General features: G+C 39.6%; 1 protein-coding gene across 1 annotated transcript; it reads left to right on the top strand.

The window, feature by feature from the left end:
• Window positions 1-8: 8 nt before the first annotated feature.
• Window positions 9-18362, top strand: LOC113664516 (transient receptor potential cation channel subfamily A member 1 homolog). The gene is made up of 20 exons (XM_027180121.2): window positions 9-317; window positions 2128-2293; window positions 2737-3224; window positions 4960-5143; window positions 5654-5978; window positions 7100-7283; window positions 7639-7746; window positions 8075-8163; window positions 8773-8919; window positions 9690-9801; window positions 11220-11356; window positions 11762-11877; window positions 12091-12344; window positions 12840-13148; window positions 13693-13835; window positions 14324-14531; window positions 15209-15373; window positions 15771-15839; window positions 16387-16560; window positions 16707-18362. Exons 1-20 carry the CDS (start codon window positions 114-116, stop codon window positions 16884-16886), a joined length of 3762 nt encoding a protein of 1253 aa, XP_027035922.2. The 5' UTR covers window positions 9-113; the 3' UTR covers window positions 16887-18362.
• The last annotated feature ends 461 nt before the right edge of the window (window positions 18363-18823 follow it).

The raw sequence follows: 18823 nt of genomic DNA, 5'->3' as shown, positions 1-18823 counted from the left end.
AAACTTCTGAGCCGGATAAACACGGTGGTCATGAGTTTTAATGCACGCCGGCAAAAAGGGAGAGGATTGAATTTTCCGATCTTCTCTTCGAAGAAACAAATTTGAAACTAATTATGGGATCTAAAAGAGACCTTAAGGCAGGCACCGTTCTTCTGACGCCATTACTTGGATTAACATCGAGAAAAAGCGAGAATGATTCTTCGAACGCACTGCATAATTCCATGCCATCGATTTGCTATCTTCCTTCGCGATCGTCGAAGAATTTGTTGGGGTTGGAAAGAGAGAGCGTTGAAAATGCCACAGTGTCATTACATCAGGTAAGTGAAGCAAAAGGCAATTAAATGGTGCAACAGTTGGAGTTATAGCTTAAAAAAATTTGGTTTATGCGTAAACTTGTTAATTGGGTTTTTAACACATTAACCAACCTCAGTGTAAAGTTGTTTTTCTTTCTTAGTTTTTGCGTAATTACTATTCTGAGCTCATCTTGTTGATAACTGTTTTTAAGAAGGATGAAAAATTTCACAAAAATATCCAGAGATAGTCGGAAGCTCTATACTGTAGTAAAAATGCATGTAATCAACTCCCTGAGTGTAAACAAGTGTATGCAACGCTTGGATGTATATCAAATTTGATGAATTACTTACAAGTACTTAACATTAACAGTATCGGTAAACTTTGATGGATTTTCGCTGAATCTTTGGAGCAATCATGAAAGTGTTGATTTAAACTCTGGAAGTTTTGGAAAACGAGATGATCGTCTTAGGTCGGGTTTTGACGGCTCGGATTGAATGCAAATGAAATTAATTTCTGTCAATTGTTTCCGCCCTCATTAAACGCACTTGATGGCTACATATGCCTTTTATTTTGGAGCTTTCTTTGCAAGCAGAGGAAAAAATGTTCATCCCAAATGAAATCTTCTTTGGCTGTGCACAGATATAAAGCATGAACTGGATAAATTAATTCAAACTAGTTAAGAACTCTCGATGTACTTCATCGCATATGGGATGCATAATTAGTGGAGCCCACGAGAGAATCTGAGCGAGATATCAAGGAAAGCATATTCTTTCCAAATGCACAGGGTAACTTGTGAAAATCAGACATGAAAACACAAATACCATCGCAAAATTTATGACAGTATATTTTGAGAGGTACGATTCATCTGTGAAAATCAGACATGAAAACACAAAAAACATCGCAAAATTTATGACAGTATATTTTGAGAGGTACGATTCATCTGTGAACCAGTCTGTGCACAGATATAAAGCATGAACTGGATAAATTAATTCAAACTAGTTAAGAACTCTCGATGTACTTCATCGCATATGAGATGCATAATTAGTGGAGCCCACGAGAGAATCTGAGCGAGATATCAAGGAAAGCATATTCTTTCCAAATGCACAGGGTGACTTGTGAAAATCAGACATGAAAACACAAAAAACATCGCAAAATTTATGACAGTATATTCTGAGAGGTACGATTCATCTGTGAACTAGTCAAGTTCACTCCTAAGATCCTAATAGCAATTCTCCTTACTACCTGCTGTACAATTCTTATGATGTTAGTTCTGAGAATTTGATATTTGATCATTTAATAGTCCCCTTATTGATATTCTTCTTTATTCTCAACACCTGTCTGCTTGATATTGTATATTGTATTGATATTGTAATGAGAAATTCTATCTTGGTCACTCCTGAGAATGAAAGGGTTAATTAGTGAGTGCCTATATGCAGATGTATTCATGATATGAGGATCACGTCATGTCAGATAAACAGTGAGTCATTTTCAATCCCAGGCTCATACATCATTAAAATCAGCCCTGAGGTTTTCAACTTTCTTTAACTAAGAATTTTATAACCAGACAAAGCAAATATTGCAATATGTCAATGGCAAGCAGATCATTTATTTGCTTGCATGTAACCTCAAAGCTGAGATGTTAATTCTTTAGTTGATATTACACCAAATTCTCTCATCTGATTTTTAAAGAAATATGTATTGTAGTCGGAGGAGAGAATTCCCGTTGACATCTTTGGAATTAAAGGTAAAAGATAGAAACTCTGGTGGTGCCTTGAGCATTTGTCTATTGTTTAAGTTTTTCACTGATTTTGTCACAATTTTATCTTTTCAAAGGCGGCTCGAGATGGGAAACGGGAACTTGTAGATAGAAGGCTTGAAATATTAGGTAAAGGAAACAAGAAGATCAACAAAAAAGACCAGGATAACACAACTGCCCTGCATTATGCTGTTCGCTACAATCACCTTCAAATTGTTAAGTTGTTAATGGAATATGGTGCAGGTAAGAGAAACTGTGATTGTGTATTTTGATCATCCAGGTAAGGGTAGTTCTGAGAAGGACTATTGTTGTTAGTAGTGACTGGCATTTCAAAAACCTGAGGGAAGTCATTGTCAGAGTCACTTGACACTGATGATGTCAGAGTCACTTGTGGAAATGTCAGTCACCTTCTCAGGACTACACTTAACTGCCAGATCACACTTAAAAGCAAATGTTACCCCTGAGTTCAAAACATTTACTGTAAGGAAACTGTTAAGACTTACACATCAATGGAGAGGCTGTAATTTAATTTATGGTGTTTACAGCATCTTCTAAAGAATCAACTACTCACCCCTGGATGGGATGCTAATCCATTGCAACATTACACTTCAGCATTTTACCAGGCTTCCCTGACAATTTGCCGCCACCCATTTTTTCCAGTATGTCATGATAATCCTTTCTTCTAGATGTTGAAGCGAAGGGAGAAGATGATGCAACGCCCCTTCACTATGCAGCCAGGTTTCGACCAGTCCCCAGAATGAATGGAGGTACTCCAAGACTAACACCTCAAGTTACACCAAGTCCTAGTATGGAGAACATGATTGACGTTGGCTTGACTCTGAAGAGAGATGATAAGAAAAAGGATGGAGGCAATGGTAGCCTCAACAAGGGTGCAAAGGACAGATTGCTGGGCTCATTGAATAAACGCAGGGAGACAATTGGAAATAAACTGTTTAGCAAAGATCACTTGACTGTAGAAAAGAAGAATTCTCTGCCAAAAGATATGCCAATTGTACCACAGGGGGTAGAGACTATGATTATGTATTTACTGTCGCGAAAGGCCAATATTAATGCACAGGACAGCTACGGTTCCACTCCTTTGCATTATGCAGTTAATAAAGGTAATCCTGATGCAGTTAAGGAGCTGCTGGCGGACCCAGGTATTGATATTGAGGTAAGGAAACACTATGTTTATGATTTAGCTGTGCAGAGGGTGTCAGGTACTGTCACATTGGATCAACAGAAAAGAGTGATTTCACCAGGGAGACTTCATTTGGTAGATAATCCAGTAGGCGATAGTGTGGTAGCATTGACCCTTTGTTGAATTAGTGTTTAGAAATATGGGTGGGTTTAAATCACTCCCACCTATGGCAATCTTGTTTTGTTACTTCCTTGAGTCATCTTGTGTTCTCAGTCAGGCAAGGGTGGAAGGAGCCATGGCCAAAGCTCAGTGCTTCATCAGAGGGTTCCTTCTCTTGAAGCATTTCTGCAGATAGAAGCTAATAGTTGTTTATATGCCTCACTCTGCCACTCAGCGAATTACTTTTAAACCCACTCCTGCTTGCAACACTAAGGTCTGTTATGTGCCCCACTCATTTCAAGAGTGACTAGGGGTTTTTTGTTTTCATAACCGGCTTTCCACCGTAAAAACCTCAGTGTGTGTATTCTCCATTCTGGTCTCTATACATTTGCTAAGGTCCTTTAGTTTCTGATCATTTGCTTAATATCCTCGTGACCTTTATGTTTGATACAGAGGTGATTTGTAAGGAAAAATTAGATGGTAGTCTCTCTTGGGAGTCAAAGGCTTAGTGACAGTTTTGGAGGGCAAAGCAATCACCTTGAAGGTTCTGCCAAAATATGTAAAGAAATGAACAAAATAGTGATTTGCGAGAAACTCCTTGAAAATGAGAAAAAATATGCAGTCAATTATCAATTGCTCTGAGATTTCATCAATTGAACATGAACCAATTTGTGAATAGATTCCATGTGGCTGTGCGTGTGTTAAGTAACAAATCCAGATGACGTCAAGAACGTGGTAAGAACATCAGCGACGCACTCGGCTGTGCCTCTTGTGCCACTAAGCTGAAAAGACGCACAGCAACGTAGAATCTATTTGTTTTATAACAAAGCAGAATGGTGTTAATGGTGAAGTCATCTGTACGTCTTTCCTCCGATGGAGCATAAGTAATAACCGACAGATAGATAGATAGATATTTTATTTATCCACATAACGCCTAGGAGCATTCAGCATACTCGTTTACAATGCGCATGTGCAATTACAAAATACTGAAAATAATGAAAATTACGTAAGTATAAAAGACTATAAACAATCATCTGCAGGGCACAGTAACAAATTCTTATTAAGGTGCTTAGCGATAAGTAAACGGTACAAGGTTTAATTTGTCTATTATACTTCTAAAAGTATTCACATTACCAGCGATTCTAGCCACTGCGTGGAAGAGTATTCCGTAGGTGGCTGCCTATGAATGAATAGGAATTAAGGCCCCTCTTGCTATTAAAAGAATTTTGCTCAAGCTTAGTGCCTGAGCCTCTAAGATTATAATTGACTGTACGGAGTTTAAAGAAATATTTAATGTAACTAGGACCATTCCCATTGAAACTTTGACACTGTAAAGCGCATTTGGGCGTTAGGAAAATGCGCTATCGAAATAAATTATTATCATTATTATTATTATTATTATTATTATTATTATTAAAGTAGGATCAAAACATGAGGAAAAACCTCCTTTGTTCCAGTGTACGCTGTTAATTAATTTAAGAATACTATCATTCGAAGTAGACTTGGGTAAACCTTATAACGTTTTTAGAATATAGTAGTTTGCATCTTCTAATTTGAGATAAAGTGATTATATAGTTCAGCTTATATAATTTCTGTTGAAATGTTCTAGGCAAAAGATAAGACGATGATGACTCCCCTGCATGTGGCGTCCAGCCAAGGATCTCTCGCTGTTGCTAAATGTCTGATTAATGCTGGGGCTGACTTGAGAAGCTTGGATGAAGAGCAGATGACACCTTTGCATTTTGCGTGCATGGAAGGGAGTCTTGAGGTTGCACAATTGCTGTTTGAGACAGGTGAGTGTGATGAAATAAGAAAGCTTGTTACACAATTCAGGGTGGTCTTGAAAAGAACCGTAGTTATAGTGATATGTGCATTGATGTATCTATAACCAGACCGGAAGTCGTCATAAGAGTCTGGAAAGGAGTTCTTTTTCAGTCAAGTGTTTTAAGGCTTTTTTCTTGAGAACTGATAGGCTAGTTTCATGAAACCACCATCAACTCCCAATAACTCGCGCCTTCAAGGAAATTGAAAAACATTAAGTTAGCGAGAGTTTGGATGATGACACTTTGTTTAATTTTGCATGACGCACTAAAGCGTTGTCATTCGCAACGGTTCACGCTCTCACAGAGACATTTTGTTGTCTATCAAATCGCAACTTGGATGCCAATTCGGCCATATGATTGGTTAATTTGCACCACGTGGTAAAAATGTCCTATAATCTGATTGGCTATTCCCCATTGTGTCCTCGCATACTACTCTGGCCCATGGATTAGGAATAACGAATTTTTAATTACTCCTACAAGCCGAGGAGAAAGGCGGTTGGGCCTTAGTATCTAAAATGGTCACCGCTCAGGATCGTGAGGAACAAACTCCACTTCATCTCGCTGTGGAGGACGGTGATCTGAACCTGGCGAAGCTCTGCTTGGACAAGGGAGCAAACGTGAATGCACTCAAGGTGAACATGAGTACTCCTCTGCACCTGGCTGCTACAGGGGGAGACTTAGACATCGTCAAGATGTTGATAGAACATGATGCTAACATAGAAGCAAAGAATTCCGCGCAGGAGACTCCGCTGCACAGAGCAGCTTTGTTTAACAGGGTGGATATAGTGGATTATCTTTTGAGCAGGTATTGTAAATGAAACAGCGCGAACAAGCTGTTATCACGACAAAACTGAAAAAATGTTTTTCTCCCGGTATTCGTAATTGCTGCCTTGTTATTTCAAAGGTACTGCCATAAACACTTAAAGATGTGTGCTGTTTTCCAAATCCTGAGCCCATTTTTAGACAGAGAGCAGTCCCTCCATTTGGTGAAGTCCATCACGCGATCGAAAAAACAAAATTGGCGAAAAAACCAAATTGAAGTTAGCGCGCGGCGCAGAACACTGGAATGAGGTTGCTTACTTTTCGGGCATCACACTCCCAGAGTTTCGCACCATTTTTTTTTGACTCGTGCTACAGACTTCACCGAAAAAGAGACACTGCTCTTCGTCTACCCTATTTCACACCAAAACATGTCATTTTTCACACCCATTTTCAGACCAGTTTCTACACGTTTTACTTGATTTGGGATCTATTAAGCCTTGTACAAGCCTTGTACAAGCTTAGATAAGCATCACACCGGTTCCGCACTCAAGGAAATCCAACAGAGAAATCGAACTCGAATGATTGATTTTGCTTACCTGTCTTTTTCCGCTTTTGGAGCTGAAAAGATAGATACGTGCATACGCGTTTAGTGGTTCCCTTGAAAACCATACTCCATCTAAGACGTCAATTTCCAGAACCCATACCCATTTTCAGACTAAAAGGGGCACAAAAACCATATTCTTTGGGGCGGCAGATACATAGTTCGATTATATAAGGGTGCACAAGTGTGTTCAGTTTATTTAGAACCAACTTCATGACCAGCTCCCAGTTGGCTTGTTAGCTCAGTTGGTAGAGCGCTGCACCGGTATCGCAGAGGTCATGGGTTCAAATCCCGTACAGGCCTGAATTTTTTTCAGGCCTTATTTTCACTACTGCCTAAGTAGTGCAAATTACTGCGAGGATCACTTTCATTCACTGTGTTCAGTGTGTTCTCCATTTCCATAGTTTTTTCTCTTCTTTTAGGTAGTAAGATTTCCAAAGTTTTCCAAAGTTTGTGCGAAAGTTGGTTAAACATTCATAGTATTTAGTTATCCTGTAATTAATTTTTTTTCCTGACTTTCATAATCTGGAAATACATATGCTCATGGGAAATTTTGTTTGTAGGGGTGCCTTCATTGAATGTCGAGACAAAGACAAAGATACGCCTTTACTGATAGCAGCGAGTAAGAATCATTTGGGAACAATTAAAACGTTGTTGAATCATGGCGCAGATATCGGAGCAAAAGACAGTAATGATGAAACTCCAATATACAGAGCGGCCTCTGAGGGATGTATTGAGGCACTTGAAGTAAGATGCTTTGTTTTGTTATTGTTGTTTTTGTTGAGTTTTTCATTTTGTTTCGATTTAGGACGTCGCTGTGGTAATGATGCCGTTAACTCAGAGGTTTTTTCCACCGTCTTATTGTTCGTCCCTTCCGCGATACCATTTTTTTCTTTGTAGGTTCCTGTTTACGTTATTGGCACCTTTGCATCTTTGTTCATTCTTTCCTACCTAAAATTATACATCCAATCATTCAATAATGTACTAACTGACAACATGGGAACAGTACCGCTGTCCAAGTGTTGATAAATATTAATAAAATAGTGGTTGTTGCTGATAATAGCCATTTTAACTGAGTCGATTGTTATGTTTTATCTTTCAGTTTCTTCTCAAGGATCGCAAAGGCAAAACGCTTGCCGAGGAATACGACAAATATGAGAACACGCCCTTGCATGTTGCTGCCAAAAAGGGTTATGTTAGGATTGTTCAAGTAAGTTGAACTGTTGGCGCACATTTTGATCGACTGAAAAGACCAATAGCTAAGCCAATGAGAACTCAAGATGAGACGGGCAAATAACCAAAAGCGCGGGAAAACGGGATTTACCATCGGCTTAAGCTCTGCATGTGATTTGTTGAGATTTTGGCGCAAATTTCCTCGGCCAATCACATTTACATAACGATGTTTGGCATACGCATTACGAAAAGGATCCTACCTAATCCTGGATTACACTTAAGTGAATGTTTGAATTTGGATTTTAAATTGTTAAATTATTGCTAAGCGAAGAATTAATGCGTGATTTGCATAATTCACATTTCAGCTTCTGATCGATAATGGTTGTTGTATCGACAGTAAGAATGATGGATCATTAACACCGCTTCACCTCGCAGCAAAGTTTGGGCGAATAAGGTGAGATTTTAAACTGTAGTGTGCTATTGAAACCACATATTTTTTCCACGCCGTTAAAATGAACTTTCTTAAATCTAGATCTCACTGCGTTTTAGATTCCAAAGGATTTCTTAACCGACTGAAAATTCGTTTCGACCAGAGATTCCGCTATTTTGAAATCAACTCAGTTACCGAGCTTTCCGCGCAAAACGATAACGCATATTTTTACGAACATTTGCTACCCTGGGTATCACAAAGGAATCTTTATTTGAGGCAAGGTTGCCTTCCTTTACACCGTGATATGGTTTAAACGTGTAAAATAAACGATTGAAAAAAAGGGAGAGAGACTTTGCTGCGTGATAGTTTGACGGCCAGGTTGTTAAGTAAGTTTTGGAATAGCGGCGTTGACGGAGAAGTTTTAAGCATATCTGACAACAACTTACAACAGTTTAGTTAGTTATTTGGAATCTCACAGCACGGTCAGTGTCTTAATTTCGTACATACTTTCTCAGTGCCGTGGTAAGAAATCAAAAGTGTTCTGATGCCGCTTCGTAATGTGTAGATCGTATATTTTGTAGCTGTAGGGTGAATTGAAAATTGCAAAGCTATAACATGACTCGTTTTTCCCAGAACCGTTTGTGCTCTTTTGAAGAAAGATATGTCAATTATTAACGATGAAGATGATGCTTCAAATACTCCACTGCACCTGGCTGCATTACACGGATATGACAAAGTGGCTAAGGAACTGATTGATAGAGGAGCCGCTATTGACGCCAGGTGTGAAATACTTAGTTCTCTTTACTTTCTTCTACGAAACTAAATAGGAAGCCGGGTATGAGAGCAAAGGATGTGATTTAGAATCAAGGTAGTGAAAACAGGCAATCGAAAGTGATGGAAGGCGCGACGTCGATTTCCGATCATAGACGTTTTTTGCAGCAGCGCCAATGAAAAGGTCTATTGACAGTCTGCACGATATGTTTCGTCCAAATAAATTTGAATCAGTTCTGTTTAGCTGCACGGTGACTCGAGGTCGTTGAGATTTGTTCTAAGTTTGGTTATGCCTCAGTCGTTACACAGTACATCACTGGCAAAACTGTTCCAGAAAAAGGGAGTATGATATTCTTTTGTGCCAAAAGGATCTCTTATTTTAGACGTAACCTTGAATTAATAGCTCTCAAAATGTGGTTGCCTTATTACAGGTTATTGCGTTTCTAGGCTTAAAAATAAGCGCAATGTTTCTTGGTAAAATTTTGAGTCCTTGTATCTGTTTAGGCCAATTGACTGGTCTCCCCCTATAGTAAACTTTTGTCTGGGAAGAATTTCAATGGTCTTCTTAGGTACACTCTGTAATTGTTTCAACATATTCTCGCTAAGTATGCAACCAAAAAATGCCAAACTAAAACCAATGGCGGCTCTGTTATCCAAGTAAACTGTGTCTGGAGGCGTATATTGTTTTGATTGCAATCAGCCGTTGTGATTACTTAGCTTGGAACACTGAATCGAAAATTACCCTAATTAAAATAGTCGTTATGGGATTTCTTACACAGGAACGCTAATCTTTGGACTCCGTTGGATTGCGCAGCCGCGAAAGGTTCGGTAGACGCGGCTACTGTACTGTTAGATGAGAACTGTCCTGTGGACCCGACAGACAAGGCGAAGGTAAGGGATTACTGGCCAGTAATTGTTATCTTGCTGATTTCTCTTTTATTCTGCAGCATCTTAAAAAACAAGCCGTCTAAGATTGCATGTGGCAACTTGTATAGCTCAATTTTTATAGCATTGCAAAGATATAGAGGTTGTGAAATAACGCTAGAATGTAGTGTAGCAGAAGATTTGTAATCAGATACAAAACAGAAAACCTGCCGCATCCTACATATCCCACAAAACCGCCGCTCGGTTAGCTCATGTTGTAGAGCGCTCTGCCAGCGCTCTGCCAAATAAGTGAGGAGAACGTGTTACCTTCGCTATAAAATCTGCAAATGTATGTCTCCTGCATCTTCTCTGTACTGGTTAGCAGGGGACGTCAAAGAACCCACGCACTTCTCGCAAAGAGTAGAGAACGTAGCGCCCGGTGTTGTGGTCTGACTTTATTTCGAAAAATTCCAGAATTTAGGCGGGGCAACTGCAACTTTCAAAACGTTGTGAACCGCCAATTGCAGTCTGGCTAAAGTTCCCCGAAAAGTACTGTAAATTAAAAAAAGAAATCTGCCAGGAGTGTCCAAAATTGGCCAGTACAATCCTAAATCCAAAATTAGCCACTAGAGTCCAAAATCCACAATCGGCCATTAGGGTCCAAAATCCGAAATCGGCCACTAGTGTCCAGAATCAGCCACTGGTGTCCAAAATGCAAAAATTCCCCACAAGTGTCTCAAAATCCAAAAATCGGCCATTAGTGTCCAAAATAAAAAATCGACAACTAGAGTCCAAAATTAAATAGGTTTCGTCTTTCGCACATCGCCCGCTTCCCAAATTTAGCGGTTACTTTGGGCATATGTCGCCAATTCAAACCATAAAATGCTTTCTCTTCGATTCGAAGATTCCTAGAAATGCAGATCACACCCATTTAGATATTTCTAAGAAGGAATTTTTTTTCGTATTTAGAATTAGGCGTCGGCGAGATTGAAATAATTTTGAGTTGTTTATCGTCTTTTGTAGTGTCATGGCAAGAACTGGAACGCAATATGCTAGTGGTTCTAGCCTAGAAATCACAAAAAGAGAGAACTCAAATTTGTTTCAAGTGCGAATGATGACTAAATAAGATACTCCGAAAAAAGAAATAAGAAGCACCGGGAAACTTCAGTTCAAAATTGGGTCAAGATCGGAAATCTAGTGCTACTTACCATCCCTCATTCAGTCACTCACTTATCCCCGTAGTGTAGTAGCTTCGCCCTCTGTTATATAGGAGGTAGTAACCGAAAAACTATAGTTCTGAAATGACTGTTAGTAATGTTCTATTATTGTTGTTATTGGTTGATCATTAGTGCTATCTCTTGTGGTGGTTCCACATTCCTTGCTAATGAAACACAAAACAGTGTCAAGCAAAGAGTTAAGTTTTGTTGTGTGTTTGTCTTTCACAGACCACACCACTTCACCTGGCGGCGCGTGAAGGTCACGTGGATATGGTTAAACTACTGTTGTCCAGGAAGGCCAACATCACTTTGACAGACAGCGCTGGGCGCAACTGTCTGGATATAGCTATCGAGAATAACCACAAGTAAGTACTAACGGCTTGTGTGTGATACAGATGCCTGATAATTCGGAGCAAGATCGCCATAAATTATTTTGCATCTGTTTGTCTGAGATAGAGTCGCTCCTGTTTCGCTAGACCAATCGCACAGCTACATGCAGAAAAAATGAAGCAATCCTGAGTTATTGTCGTCCACACTCAATTTTGCCCTCGTATTGCTTCATAAAAAGCCTTTGTTTCATAAAATGCTTAAACCTACATAGAAGGTGTTCTCTCTAGCGAATGGGTGCTAAATATTTCGATTGAGTATTGAAGCACTCGTACCTCGCTGCAATTTAATTTGGCGGCTTCAACCCTCGCTCGCTAGTTAATACGCTACCCACTAGCGGGCGAACTAAAACACCGTTTATTAGTAGTCTCTGTCACTCCTAGGGAAGTGGCACTCGTTATTATCCAGCACAACGATTGGAAACAAGCCATGCGCAATAGGACCAAAGAGGGCACGACTATTAACACGCCGATGAGAAAGCTCATAAAGAAGTTACCTGGTGAGTGATTCGGCGTTCAAGTTGTTGTTTTGCTGGTAACTGCTAAAAATGTTAGTTTTGATACGTTGGTGCAGAGCAATTGTTTCGCCCAGTAACTCGTTTGTTCCATTACATTCTCTTTGCTGTTGACTTCCTCAACTCAAGGGCCAGGACAAATTCAGATTCACTGTGATCTTGTTTTCAACTTTTTTTTCGATGCTTCTCGTTTCCCAGAGGTTGCAGAGAAAGTGTTCAATAGATGCGTCAAACCAAATGGGCTCCCTGTGGATCATCCGCAGTACGCCATTACTTTGAACTATGAGTTTCTTGATGACGTAAGCCTCAAGTGGGCGGGATTTTTGACGCCAGAGTCATCTGACCACGAGGGGTCTGGTGTAGACGCAGTGATGGACAAAATTAAATCGGCATTACCCGAGAATGTTAGCAAACAAGTGGAAATAAAAAGCAATCATCCTCTAATGCTAATGGTGAGAGCAATCCGAATCCTTGTTCACGTGTATTTGTTTCGTTCAAGATCGCAAATGATTTCAAAATGTGGTAAGGACATGTAAGAGGCACATTAGGCGCGGTCTTCTTCACTGGAGAAAGTTTTGAGCATTCTTGGTGCTGAAAAATATGATAATTACGCGTTTTAATTGATTTTGTTATTTTTTTATGTTTCGTTTAGATTTTTCTTTTTCTTGGTGAGCTATTGCTGGAAGTGCTTCTAATTTTATATTTGTGCAAGAGGTCTTGTGATCTTATGGTGTGCATCAATACTTCTAAGAGCTCAAAAGTACAAGATTTGTCTTTCACATTCATTTTTTTTTCGGAAAGTTTACCAGATCCTCGATTTGCTAGCAGCGTGTTATTTTCTGGGTCCGAATAGACTTAACCATATCTAAATCCTGATTTACAGAAGTGCTTGTCATGTCTTTGATCGTGACGTGCGCGACGTAACGCAACACATGCATTCTTCACAGGTCACCAAAGAACGGGTCAAACTGCTTAGTCATCCTTTAGTCACGTACCTATTACGTTACAAGTGGCGCAGCTTCGGTCGCTATGTGTATTACGGCCGTCTCATTCTGTACGGGATTTTCCTGTTTTTCCTGACTGGTTATGCCATGCTTACAACAAAGAGTCTACCTATCACGCTTTGCAACGAGACTCAGTGCACGTGCAACGTGACATTCGCAACAAAAACGGCAAGTACAGGCAGCGAGATTATGTGGAGAAAGCTTGGTCGTCCGATGATTCTCGTCACAACGTCTATAAGTTTGTTACTAGAGGTGAGTAAGCGTGGTCATATTATTTCTAGCAAAGTTTCATCCAGTACTATACGTTAACCCCAAATTGAAAAAGAGAACCTGAACAAGCAAACGAAACATGCGATTATCAGTTCACGAAAACTTTGGACGAAAATCGATTACCAACTCAAGTTTCACAGGGGAAAGACGTCATTTTGTATTTTGCGCGAAATTGAAAAAAAGCTGAGACTCTGGCTTACAACTCCTCGAGTGATGCAAACCCCTGGCCACAAGCCTGGCTTAACCCTTGACACCGTAAGATTGGTACGCATGTTATCCACACTGTTCTCTATACATTTCCTATGATACCAACATGAAGAATTTGATCAGCAGTCAAGGGCTTTTTTTGTGGAAGATTATTTCCATATTCTCATAGCCTTAATGTTTGATTCAACAGTGATACTGTGAGGAGAAATAAGATGCCAATCAGTCTTAGAGGTTAAAGGGTAAAAGCGGTTGGTAAATTTGGGGGAGAATTTCCATATCTGATATTCGCCTCCTTGTATCTCCTCTGTTTGTTCCTTAGATCATTCGGTTCTGTTACATGTGGAGACTGTACATACAATGGAACAGACTGGTAGAAGTGTTAGCTTACATCTTCTCGATGATGTATATCGTGGATGACTTTAGACTAGACGGAACAAGCTTTAAAATTCTTGAGGGGTCGAGGTAAGTTTGTTAACCCAGCCATGCGGGAAATGCGAAGAGGATATTACACAGAGGCGAGGAGATATGAATCTTATGTTCAAGCGGCAAGAATAGCATCTCACGAGTGAGTTGAAAAGGTGGGAATCGTGACGTCATTGCGCAGTATGTCCACGCGTGTTGCATACGAAAAATACGCCACTCCGTTCCAGATTAAACCTGCTTTGCTGATGGGGAGGGGAAGCGGTGGACTAAAATACCATTACGGGGAAGGAGCATTATTACTGAGAAATCAATGTAAAGCGACATAGGGAGGCAAGGGAGGCAAGGGAGGCAAGGGAGGCAAGGGAGGCAAGGTGTTGAGAAAATTGACTCTTGCTAGAGTTTGTCTTTACCTTTTATTGGTGACAGCTTTCGCCTCTGGAGGACTTTACGCTTACTTACCTTTTCTTGCAGTCGCACGTGTAAATCTGTTTATCTTGAAAAATTTTTCTCTGCATTCTTTTTTCCAGGTGTTTCGTGTGGCATAGCAGTTTTGGTGCAACGGCTGTTTCTCTGTCCTGGATTGGACTTGTTCTTTTCATGCGCAAGTTTCCCAAACTTGGAATATACGTGGTGATGTTCACTGATATTTTTAAGACTTTTGCTCAGTTCTTTGTAGTCTGCTTTTTGTTCATCGTGGCTTTTGGGTTAGGATTCCACATCCTTCTCTTCAATCAGGTACGTTTGGCGACGTTATTAGTCACTCACCAACTCACTCTCATTCACTAAAGCACGCATGCGCACGCACGCAGGCACGCAGTTACCCATTTACTCAGTCAATTCAATCAGTCAGTCAATCAAGCATTTGATCAAAACCTTCTTTTATTTCTCAAATTTCTGGTAGTAGAGTAGCTTTATTCGTATTTATAGGAAATAAGATATATCTATTAAGCTCATAGAACTAAGGAAAGCTTTGTCAAAGTAAGCCTTTTAAAGTCATATTTCGCGGTTACATCCAAGCGTACATGCGGTGGAACTGAATGCATAGAAATCATCAGGTAATTCTTTTATGGAAGGACAGTGTTGTTTTTTTTACAAGCTTCGTTTACACCGTACCTGAATATGGACCTAATTCTTGTTAAAGCGTCAACAATTGTGCATTTGGTTACGTGTGCTCTTAAAAATAGTAGGAAAACATGGAAATAAAAATGCGCGCGAGGTGGGGACTGAGTGCAAATGAAAAAAAAAATTGGTCAGTTCTTCTCTTTATGGCCCATAAAACTTCACGCTCGTTGTTCCCAGTTGCTAAGCGGAGTGTTTGTGGAACGCTTCAGGAGGCATGCGCAGTGACGTGACAAATCTCATGGATCTTACAGGATATAGAATAATTGACGTTTTCGTTTCCGTTCCTTCAGGTGCCCTACTCTACACCAGGCCGAGCCATGCTCAAGACAACAATGGGCATGTTAGGAGAATATGAATATGATACAGTTTATAATGATAACGATGTGCCGTCGGTCACATGGGCATTGTATTTGGCATTTCTCGTCATTAACTGTCTTATCATCATGAATTTACTGGTGAGTTATCTAATGATTGTTTTGGTCCGTGCTTCGCATGGGACTTTAAACATCTTTCTGCTAGCCTGCGTAATTTTGGCGCGCAAGTACTCAGTATTTTCTCGGTAAAAATCACAGCTGCCATCTTTGATTTTCATAGCAGCGGAAGGTTGGGGAGAGAAGAAATTTTTTCCAAGGGGGTAAGTGACAAGGAAGGAGAGGGGAGGGGGCGCGGGAAGTGGGGGATATCAATTACATTGCCTTTTCCCTCCTTTTTCATAACTCAAAATAAAACATGGTCGGTCGAATAAACGATCGCGAGCTAGTAACGTTAACTCGCCCTAATAAGACGCCTGCTATCTGTAGGCTATCTTTCTGTATAATTTTTCACCATCTGATTGTGTTATCTTTTCTTCAGGTCGGTTTAGCCGTCGATGACATCAAGGGGGTCCAAGAAAAAGCAGTTCTAAAGAGATTAGCAATGCAGGTAGGTCTTTTTATGCGCACTTTGTTCCTATACGCACAGGGTCGGTTCCTGTTGAGAGGTAAACGGTTATTTTTATCGGCTGTTCAAGTAAAATTTTCTCGACTTTGTCACCGAATGTTTATCTTTGGACTTATGTCTTTTTCAATCGTGAAAACTCATTAATAGGAAATATTAGGAAGGGGGAACAAAATAGAATAGTTTTCTTCGGTAAGGCCCGTACCTCAGAAATAGAATTAAAGATAATTCTTCGGGCCCAAAAGGTTAACAGGACTTCCGAGAAACGGGTTAGTGGCGTCGTATGCGGGTTCCCTTCACAGTCGGTTCTCGACCTTTGTGAAAGTGCTGCGAAGTCGATATTTGTATTTTCTGGTTCTCCTTCCTCTACTAAAACCAACTCTCCTAATTCCAATTTTACCCAGAAACTGATTATGAACAACCACATCATGGGTTTGTCTCTGTGAAATTCAGCTCACTTCAAATTAGACACCGACACATAGATTTAGAACGGAAACTATTCTTAATTTTCTTTACGTGGATTTTTGTTTAGGTTGATCTTGCATTAGATGTGGAGAAGGCTCTTCCGGCCATTTTTAGACAGAGGTTTGCCACAACTCAGGAAGATGTTTATCCTAATTCAAACAAGTATTGGACTATTTGGTCGTTTTGGAATCAAACCGTTAGTCCGGCCAGAGCAATTTACGAGGCTATGAATCCCGAGAAGGTTGGTAATCGACTGAATGTCAACCATGGTTGTCTTTTAATCCTTTAGTGTTGTAAATATGAAAAAGTTGAAGTTAAAACGTTAAGATTTCTTAACTGGCGAGTTTTTGTTGTTAATGTTATCAATAACTTTTGCTTTTCTCCCAGACACCGATAGAGAAGCTCCAGAACCACCAGGAAGCATTGAAAGAAGAAGTAATGACCGTCAAAGCGAAACTGAAAACTGTCCTTGATCACACAACACAACTAGAGGCCATGATGAAAGCACTCATGAAGCACCACGCCATATCTGTGGAGGAGGAGGAAGAGGGCGAGGATGACGACTAGAAGTACGCAATGACTGCTGGGAAAGTGCTTCTTTAGAAAAGTCTTTCAGTATGAGTGTGTGTGTTATTAGAAATTTCAACGCCTTTCCTGTAAGGTAGCGAGTATTTTGCACACTTGCTTAAGTGAATTAGAGTAACCCCCATTGCCTTTTAGGGTACCATGGCTCCCACAGGCCATGAGTTATGCTTAAGTAAGATTTCTTTTAGCCAGGGAAAATCAGTAGCAGAAATTTATTTTGGGACGGGGAATATAAAAATTTGACGACATGTCAAGGAAAATCCATAGGTCCATAATTCATCCCTTTTTCCTACCTTCATGAATTTGTGGAGGTCTTGCTCCAAATACGTTATTTTGATTGGTTGGAAATTTATCCTTGTGAGAATTAGGTACTTAAAATATGTAGAAAGACTTGAAGCTAGGGGGTTGGGAAATGTTATTTTTATCAGGGAATATTTTTCATAAATAATGATTTTGGTGACTAGGCCTTAGGTTTCTCCATCCATGTGCGTCCTCTGTTCTTCATTCGCCCTCGATTAAATGTCCTCATTAATAAATCCATACACTCTCAATTCGCAAAATAAGTTTCATTAATATATACCCATGTCTTTTTGTCTATAATATTAAATTCCCATACTGCATTACTAGGAAATATTATTTATGATACATCGAGTTTCGAAATTATGTGGAGTTGACAAATAGTTTCATTTTTAAAATCATCCGAGGGAAGGGAAACCAAAACACAATACCATATGGACTAAAAGGAGAATTATGCTACAGAAATTATTTATCTTTGACCTTCGCTTTTAAATAGAGTACCTGAAATTACGGTAAGGACTGCGTTTTGAGATTCCACAAAGAGACTTAACCTTCAGAAAGAGAAGGAGGAACTCTTTACCTATAATTGATGATTATGGTGATAGAAATGACGTAGTTTCTGGAGCACACTTCTCTTTTTAACTGCAAGGAAACATGTGGTTGAAAATTACTCTTACTAACAATTTTCAGTTTTCACTCTGGGCCTTTGAAGCCACTTTGCTAAGGCTTCGTATAAGACAGTTAAGTTTTGCCTTTTGTACTATGGTAAAGTGATGACGCGTAATCTTAAATAACAAGTTGTGTATTGGCTGTAGTTCCCTATTTATGTTATCTACTTAAAACAACGTAACAAAAAGAGCTAAAATGTAAAGAAAAATGGATTTAAGAGGGGCACGATCGATCTCAATTTGATGCGAATATTTATCTGCAATGTATTTGGGTCGTACCTCCATATTATTTATATAATTTACTAGCAGATGGGCGGTGTATATTTTCAAGATTTAACAATATTTTTCAAGCTTTGTTATTTATAAGCAATGGTTATTTTGGCCAAACAAGGAATATAGAGTACCTAGTATAGTTATTTACATTGGACGCAAATTGAATCCCTATGAAATTTTTACGTTAAGGGAAAGCTGGAATAAACGAAAATGTGGAAAGTGTCTCGTTCTGTTTAGTCTTGTGCCGCCAGTCGGTTTTGTTTTGGAGATGTAGTATTTACCATAAACGCCTTAACATCAGTATGCATGTTCTCCTCACTTTTCGTCACACCTTCCTTATGGTACTGACATGGAGAATTTCTCTAACAATCAAGAGTATTTTTAATTTGTGATGATTTCCTTTTTTCTCGTGCGCTTAATCTTTGATTCAGTGGCAATACTTCAAGGAGACATCGTGGATCGCCTCTTTTGGCAAAGTTCCTCCAAAGGAAAGGCTCCTCTCAAGAACAAGAACTTTGATCTCGTCTGAAATACGTTAGCGTATTTGTAACTGTTATCTCACTTGAAGTATGACTCAAGGAAAATCTCGACTGGGAAGACTTATTTCGTTGTCCCGCATCCCGAGGAAGTCCCGTGAATGAAGCTTCGAGGGACTTTGTTTTGGCACAAAACAACAAAACT

Source organism: Pocillopora damicornis, chromosome 8, assembly GCF_964200805.1.
Source record: "Pocillopora damicornis chromosome 8, jaPocDami1.2, whole genome shotgun sequence".
NCBI classification, from domain to species: domain Eukaryota; kingdom Metazoa; phylum Cnidaria; class Anthozoa; order Scleractinia; family Pocilloporidae; genus Pocillopora; species Pocillopora damicornis.
The sequence above is the reverse complement of the archived record's forward strand: the minus strand, read 5'-3'. Positions and strand labels throughout refer to the sequence as shown.

Coding starts and splice junctions, on each gene's coding strand:
- LOC113664516 (XM_027180121.2), top strand. CDS start 114: ATGGGATCTAAAAGAGACCTTAAGGCAGGCACCGTTCTTCTGACGCCA. Junction 8,164..8,772: donor GCAAAGTTTGGGCGAATAAG/GTGAGATTTTAA, acceptor CGTTTTTCCCAG/AACCGTTTGTGCTCTTTTGA. Junction 15,374..15,770: donor TTATCATCATGAATTTACTG/GTGAGTTATCTA, acceptor TCTTTTCTTCAG/GTCGGTTTAGCCGTCGATGA.